Below are 8,299 nucleotides of genomic sequence, written 5' to 3' on the forward strand. Positions count from 1 at the left end.
GCAGGACACGCCCCGCTCGGGGTGCCGAGGGTTCGTTACCGTGTGGCGTCTCACACGAGGGGGAAGCTGGCGCATCCTTGGCTGAACTCTGCTGATCAATGGGAGAGGAACACTGGGCAGAGGCGTCGAGAACATCGGGAGGGAGAAGCGAAAGGGAGAAAAGGTTTGAACGACTGAGAGACCACTGTAACACTAGAAGGCATGTAAACAATTCTGGACCACGTTAACTCCTCTCCAGGAAGCAAAGGAACACTGACACACACCTGACTGAAAGGAGAGCCCTACAAACGGTTTCCAGAATACATTCTTCCGAGGGAAGAGGTATTTGCAGAAGTCTACTACCTGAAGAGCTGGAAGGGCAACCCGCTACGGGGAGGGGGCAGCTGGGGGCTCGTTGTACTCTGTGGAGAAGGAAGGCTGCTGTAAAATGGCACCCTGACAAAAACCCGACAGCGCTGCTCATCAGGAGCGGCCCCGAAGAGGCGACAGCATCTGCGGCAGAGGGTGGGGGGATGAGTATCCCCTGGGGCTTTTGCACGCCGGCAGGTTGAGCACAGAAGATTGGTTTTCCCTATCAAAGGCAATTTAGAGGTGCATAAAGAGCAGCGTCTGGGAGAACGGCGCGCGGAGTCCTGTATCACTAACCGAGATCCAGAACTCTCACGGGTCTGACAAAGGCATCGAGGGCTCCGTGCTGACCACGGAGCGTTCACGGACCTCAGCAGCTGAGCAGGACCTTCACGACATGTCTGTTCATTGCTCAAACGCCAAAGATTGCAGAGGGCATCAAAGGAAGTTGCCATGAATTCTGACTTCAGCCGAGATGGCAGGAAAGCTGGAACCCCCCAGCAGTACGCAGACAGCACAGTGTTTCACCAGCTCTCCCCTGGCTAACCAACTCCTTCCTGGCACAAGAAGTTCTTCGTTTTATTTGGCGTCGCAAGGAGGCAGCTGACCCGGAATAGCCGAACAATTAATACTCCCCAGAGCGGGGCAACCAACGCAAGCGGAGGAGGGATGGAAGCATGCAGAGGGCAGGCTGCGGTGCTCTAAGGCCCCCGTCGTGCCAGAGTCACCTGCAGGACTGGGAAATTATTGTGCTTCTCAGCTCACTAGAAGGGACTCTGTTCCCTGTTCCTGCTTTCGGTGGCGCGCAGGGAGCACGCTGTTCTCTCCCCTGCTGCAAAAGCACAGTGTAGGGGGCGAAGATCCTGAAAAACATTGTGCAGCACCATTGATTGAGTACAGAGGGAAGCTGGGATACTCAGCTGCGTTTGGTGGCTTCAGAAGCGTCACCAGCTTGGAAACAAATATTGCCTAGGTAACATCCTCACAGTGGTTGGTAGTTCAAAGAGGCTGGAACACCATTGTATCACTCTTACGAAACCAATTCACAACTCCTCTCTGCTGACCCCTTCCGCACACACACACAAAAACCCCCAAACAACAGAAAACCTGGAGTAAAATAAATAAATAAATACAAGCATTCCCAAAACATTTATTTTGCTTCTCTCTCTCTCTCTCTCCAGTCGGACCAGCTTAGAGATACCAACTTCACCTACCTTCCCAAACGCAGCCAGCGCACGGAGTAACACGAGGCTGCTCTAGACCGGTCAGACCTGCACCGTAACGCTCTCGTGGTCGCTCGTCTGCTGCTGGCAACCCGTCCCGAGAGCTGGTGATGGCCGAAGCCTCACGCCGCTCCCACACCCCAGGAACTCATGGGCTCCGTGGAACAGAAGTGCACCCAAAGCACACAAGGGCACGTTAAGGTTGAGGGAAGCGTAGGTAAAGGAGAATAAACCTACAGCAGTCGTCCAGCCTACTCTAACTAAACGTGAGCCACTGCAGCACTCCTCCTCCAGCCCAACGCGAAGTCAAACGGCGTCACCCCTCGCCAAGACATTCTTTCGTGGTACGTTACTGGCACTTTATGTCAGTCTCATATGGTAGATACATGCACATTTGTCTGTGTGTTTACATACAAAAGGTCTGATAACAGTAAAACATTGTTCAGAGAGATATAAAAAACCCAAGGAGCTGCATTAGCCAAAAAAAGTGTTTTGTGAGAAACAACAATAAAAATGATATAACCACAGCTTCTCTTTTCTTTAAAATTAGATAAACACCCAAAGCTACGATTTCACTTGGGGCCTCTGTACCTTGACAGGGAGTCCAATGGAGTATATCTGAAGGCACTTAATATCCTCTACTCAGCTGTAACATGGTTGCACAGGGAGCTGGGGACGTGACCTGGGGCGTGGGGGAGAGAGACGGATGAAACGGAGCCCTGAAGCGCTGTGATCCACACAGCACCAGGCGCTGAAATGAAAACAAATGTACAACCCAGGTGTTGAGAAGGTCTCTTGGAAAAGAAAACTGCCCATTGCAAATGTCTTTGTGTTTCTATTGACAGAGCACTTCATGCAACTCCGACAGTGCATCATACACTCTTAGAGATATTTAGCTTTGTCAGTTCATTCACCTCCTCAGTCCCCACTTCCTCACAGTCAGGCTTCTCCACGGCTTTGCCAAACCGGCACCTCTCCTCTGCTTTCACTGCGTCTTGCTGGAGCTTCTTGGCGGAAGGAAGGATGTCCTTGATTTCTGAGTTATCTGTGCCATGAGCTATCTTCTCAGAATTCTGTACAGAAGGCACCAGGTTGGCAATCTCATCCGTCGGAGATCGCCCAATGCTGCCATCCACTTGAACCCGAATGTCTGGAGATATAGACAACTGGTGATGTGGCACGATCCCATTGTCCATGCATTTGGGGTAAAGGTAGGTCTTCATCTGCCCCTTCCCCTTCACATTGACTGTCCCCCTATAGTCAAAGTCATACCCCATCTTGCTGAGGACGCGGTAGCTCTCCTCACTCACCTGGATACGACACTCGACGCCAGTGGTGTCCATTCTGCTAGCAATGTTCACAGTGTCGCCCCAAATGTCATACAACAGCTTGGTGGTGCCGATGACCCCAGCAGTGAGGGGGCCGTGGTTAAAGCCAATCCGAAGTTTAAAATTAAACCACAGCATGTTGTTGTTGAAGTCATCCACCACTCGCATCATTTCTTTGGCAAATTCAAAAAGGGTCTGCAAATGTCCGTGGGGATGGTTGCTGTCCTGACACTGTGAGGTGTTCAGACCCGAAGCAGCCATGTAGGTTGCCCCAATTGTCTTGATCTTCTCGATGCTGCTGTAATGCGATTTGCTCAGCAGCTCATCGAAATCCCCGATCAGTTCGTTCAGGACTCTGTAGCACTCTTTGCCCCCTTCGTAGTTCTCTTCGTAGAACTCGCTGAAGTTCACAATACTTGCAAAGATCACCCCGCCGCTGTCGTGGTTTTTGGAATAGCTCTGGGAAACCTTCAACTGCTCAGCCACGTGATACGGAATAATATTCCTCAGCAGCCAGTCAGCTTGATCCCTCATGCTCTGAATTTTGGTGCGATGGAGATCCGCCTCCACATCTCCATGGTAGTGGAGACGGTAACTGACCTCAAACTCTCGATTCAGAAACCAAACCAGGAGGAGCAGAAGGAAGGAAACCAAAATCACTTCTTGACCAATCAGGTCTGCTGGCCTCTTCGTATTGTTTGGCACCGAACTGTTGCACGGACTCTTTCTGGAGCTGCAAGCAGAAGACAGGGAAGAACGTGAAAGGTGCACGTAAAAAACACACAGCTAGGGCACGGCCCTTTCTGCTCCGTAGTCAGAAATCCTTTGATGATATTGCATACTTAGAGTATGTTACATACTAAATTATAAAATAGGCTTTGAAGCTTCACCTGCTGCTAACCACACTAGAATTCATTTTGTTCTTAAACTCTCTGAGTCCTTCCTCCAAGGGAGATCAGTAGGTTCAGCCTTCACCGCAGCCCTATTCCAAGGACTTCACCGAGGAGGCAGTTATCGTTATATCTCGGGTCAGAACTAAACGTACTACCTGTCAGTATGTATATAAAAATGCTTAACCCTAACCCCGGCCATGTCCACGGTGTGGAAGTTTTGTGGAATTTATCTTTTTTTTGGTATTACTGCAATAGTCAGAAACATTGGCTTTATACTCCCAGTGCCGTTCCCTTGTCTCCTCCTCAAAGACCAGCAACCTCTGCAGCGTGCCTTTAATGGTGACACAGGAAGGTTTTGGCAGAAGATAACCCTGTACAAGACACTTCACAGAGAACTGCGTGAAAGTGGAGAATATGGAGCTCTGGGTTGACAGCTTTTGCACGTTATAACCACTGAAGCTTTTTATGGTGGAGACAGAAATTCCTCAAAGTGCCAAGATTAATTAAAAAAAAAATTTATATTCGTGTCTCACATAGATTGAGAGTGGTGTTTCAAATCCTTTCGACAACTCGGCTGCCTGTGCCGATGATGAAGCACTGATGGAACACGCTTCCAGTGCCAACCCGTCCTTAACACGGAGACATCTGCAGTCTACAACCGCAGCGTTCTGGAGAGATGCAAAGACTCTTCGATCGGAGAAGACACCACCTATGCCACGCTAGCAACGCAGCCTAACCCCCAGCGGGCTGGCAGGCAGCGATGGCTGGAGTCGCTCCACCGCAATTTCTTCTGCAGCATTATGCCAAAGCTTGAGATTTGATGTGAACAGACACACGCTGAAGTTTCTGAAGTTAAGAGATGGTTTGATAAGGGAAAGCATCACACCGACCTTTCTCCTTGAAAAGCAGAGAGGCCGTTCCTGTGTCACTGCCTGTCTGCCTGCCTCCGAGGAGGTATGTTAGAAAGATTAAAGCTCAAAGCACAACCTGCAGCGGCAGCTCGGGGAGAGCAGGCTAGATCTGTGTCTGTAGCCCCTGAAGACATTTCTTAGTCCAGTCCGTTTCTTTGCGCCCCAGGGGGACATGCCTCCCCTTCTGACACCGAAGCAGAGAGTTCAGCAACTGAGCCCAAAGACAGAACCAGCTGCTTTTCCTGAGTGTTCATTCTCAAAGATCTGACCGACAGAAGAGCGTGAGGAAGCACAAACACCGCACGGCTGTGAAACAGAGCAACATGCACCATCTCTGAAGACATTTAATTGGCTTCGTCTCTATCAGCTCTGTCATAGTAAGAGCATAAGACAGAAAGTTCCCCCCCGCCCCCGAATATTTACAATAGAGAGTTTACCGAGGAGCTTCAGACTAAAGGTAAGACCTGATATTACATTGGATATTACTCCTTTTGTTTTCAACCCTAAATACACTTCTCCCAGGAGAAGGGAAGGGATATTCATTTTATTGGCTTGATAGTAGAACCACGGGGGAAGAATGAGAGGAGGCAACTACTCCCTACAATCAGGTTCCCGTAATTGCTGTGTGTGGCTGTACTAAGACTCCTTCCTTTCTCCCTTCCAACTCCTTTTCTCTCTCAACAGAACCTCTGTTATGAGCCTACTCATTTTCTCCCTAGAAAGACAAGTCAGAGCCCAAGACAAAGGCTGAGTTATTAAGGACCGGAACAGGAGCAGCTCCTGAGGTACAGCCCTTGCTACCAGTTCTGCAGGTGGCAAAATGCCCTCTCGGTTTGGTGGGCTTAGAAAACAAAACGAGGGGAGGAGAAGTAAGAGAAAAGATCTTAGCAAATAAATAAGGCTGGAGAAGGTGAGGAGCGGCTCTCGGTCAAGGAGCACGATTCCGGTTCCTTGCAGAACAGTTCGTTATCCTCTGTATCTTGCGGATCTGCTAGAGGATCTGAGCAATGGCATGTATCTCCTTTGAGAGCACAGGTTTGATCCAGATAATCTGCTCTAGCATCAAAAGACCCTGCCACAGGGATTTATTTAAGTCATTAAAGGCTTTTTACTTACAGTTTATTGTACAAAATACTCCTCAAAATACTTTAGTTCCTCTCAAATGAACTAGGTGAGCACCACAAATTTAACATTAGAAAGTGGCTTTTGTTCCTCTGCCTTTTGAGGAGAAGCTGCTGCCTCCCATTCACTGCTCGAGAAGCGCCGGCGTCTGCGAGCTCTCAGTCACCTCCTCCAGCGCTGGCCTGACCTTGTTTCCCACGTGGGCCCACGACCTCAGAGATGTGCCCGTGGAGCAAGTGACTCACTTGTAAGCTGACCTGGTTTCGTTAATAAGGTAATGGGTTAGTGTCTCAAAAAGAGGGTGCAGGGTCTTTCCCAGAGCAGCGGTTTGGATCACGGGGCGGCTGCTGCGAGGTGTCGTGCAACAGCCTGGAGGAGGGAGCCCTTACGTCTTCCTCATTTAGAAATGAAACGTCTGGACGTTGCAGCGACCAGGTAACGGGACTATAAATCGTCTCACTCCGTCAGTTAGCAGAGGTGACCTGCAGCTACGCTTTAGAATGAAGAGAAGGAAAAAACTCCACACCTATAACCAAAAGGATCACACACTCCCAATCTTCTGAGGCTCTACTTTTTACGAGGTGCTGCAGCAGAAAACTAATTTAAAAAAAAAACATTCAAATTGAAATTTTAAGCTGACAACGTTCCTTTAATTCAAACTGGTGAAGTGCTTCCTGGCACGGACACCTAACTATTAACTTGGCATCTTCATCCAGGCTGTGTGTTGAATATGGAACAAGTGAGAGCTCTGGGGATAGGATCTCCTTTGGCTTGATCACAAATCCCAAAGATAATGGCTTTCCACTTATAAAGGTGTTTGGAAAGCCATTTTGCTTCTATGCTTGAAGGGGATGCATGCCTGCTAACTCTTCAAAAAGCAAAAGGTGCGGAGAAGGGAAACCGAACTGCTGCTTTCGACGAACAACACAAAGGAGATGCATATAAAACACCCGCCGCCACCATCAAGTGACTCCAATCTTCCAGCTCAAGCGGCCTATCGCTGTTCCTCCTCCGGCAGTCAAAACTGGAAAGCGATAGACCCTCAGAAATGGATTGAAATGAGAAATATTTCCTGCTTAAAAGACCACATTTATGGTTGTTTCTCTTTTGGGCTGGAGACCTGGAAAACAAGGCAAATCCCCTCTTTGGATTTACTGAGCACAGAGCAGCCAGCCCAGAGATGAACTTCATTCCTGTTACCAGTTTTTCTCTTCCCATGCGACACTCGTAACTGCCTCAATCGTCGGTCAAGAAAAGGGAATAACCTCGCTAAAGGCGTGCAAAAGAACGAAGTGTGTTTGGCCCTCCGAGAACACAGGAAAGGCTTTTGTGCTGATTTATTGATTCCAGTGAGCAGGGAACAATAACAGCGTTTGTCAGGATAAAGGAGTTTCTACTTGTTAGTAGTCCGTCCCCGGGAAAAAGGGGAGGTTCTGTTTGCACAGAACTCTGGAGCTGTGGTATACGACAAGTACCTTCAAAGAGCCCTGAAAAGAGAAGCCCAGTTCTGGTGCAAATCAATGGTAGAAGCAGAACGGGGTGAACTCCTAGTTCTCTCTCTCAACTTCCAGCACTTAGAAGAATTGTTCTAATTGACAAGTTTGGGCAGGGTCAGGTCAGCGGAGCCTGGACTGTTGACGAGGATCACACTGGGCTGATATAACTCCTGTGCTAAGACGGATACAGTGACCAGCGAACCCAACAAAACCGCTGCCGACACAGGGCAGCGCGACGTCGTATTGACTCGAGAACAGCATACACGAGATTTTTCCCCAGCTGAAGGAGTGATGAATACAAATCTAGTACATCTCATAATAAAAACTGAAAAATGAAGTTTAGAAATGATTAACGAGCGAGATATTTTGGGCACTGCCTTATTTGGCGTTTAAATCGTGAGCCAGGATTTGCGAAGCTGGCCGAGCGCTCCAGACCTGTCTGCAGGAACATCTCTGCACGGGCTGGTTTCTTACCCGCTCTTACCAACTTCACCACCATGGCAAAAAAGTTAGATGATATATGGAAGACAAATATTTGCATGCAAACAAAGCTGGACAGGTAATTTGTCAGAGTTGTAATGAGCGATGAGGTGGGAGCAGTGACTGGAGACTGGCTGTCCATTATTTAAGGCAGAAGGAATGATTTATTTGCGATTAGCGGCTGGCCAGGAGCCTGCTAAGCTGTTCTCAGTGCCTGTACTTGTGAGCAGCACAAGAAGTTCAGCGATTTCATAAACGACTGAGGATCCTCACGCAGGCTTAAGGCCAGGACAGTCCTCCCAGTGATCACCACGCTCTGCTATTTCACACATCGCTTTTTCAGCAAATTCCCTTCACCTTTCTGGTTTACAACAAAATCAAGCGGTCTCTGTTCTTCTGGCTTTAACTTCCCATGCTGGATTTAGTGAATTGGAGTTCTCTTATGAAAATGAGGTTATCCTGCATGAATCAAAGCCATACGAAAAGGAAAACCCATAA

General features: G+C 48.6%; 1 protein-coding gene across 1 annotated transcript in view; it reads right to left on the minus strand.

The window, feature by feature from the left end:
* Positions 1-2,386: 2,386 nt before the first annotated feature.
* ADCY9 (adenylate cyclase 9) overlaps positions 2,387-8,299 on the minus strand; it is a 78,887-nt gene continuing 72,974 nt past the window's right edge. The window contains exon 11 of the mRNA XM_010138937.1: positions 2,387-3,632. Coding sequence (XP_010137239.1) covers positions 2,444-3,632 — 1,189 coding nt within the window. The 3' untranslated portion in view covers positions 2,387-2,443. The remainder of the gene's footprint in view (positions 3,633-8,299) is intronic.

Source organism: Buceros rhinoceros, unplaced genomic scaffold (assembly GCF_000710305.1).
Source record: "Buceros rhinoceros silvestris isolate BGI_N320 unplaced genomic scaffold, ASM71030v1 scaffold16256, whole genome shotgun sequence".
NCBI lineage: Eukaryota > Metazoa > Chordata > Aves > Bucerotiformes > Bucerotidae > Buceros > Buceros rhinoceros.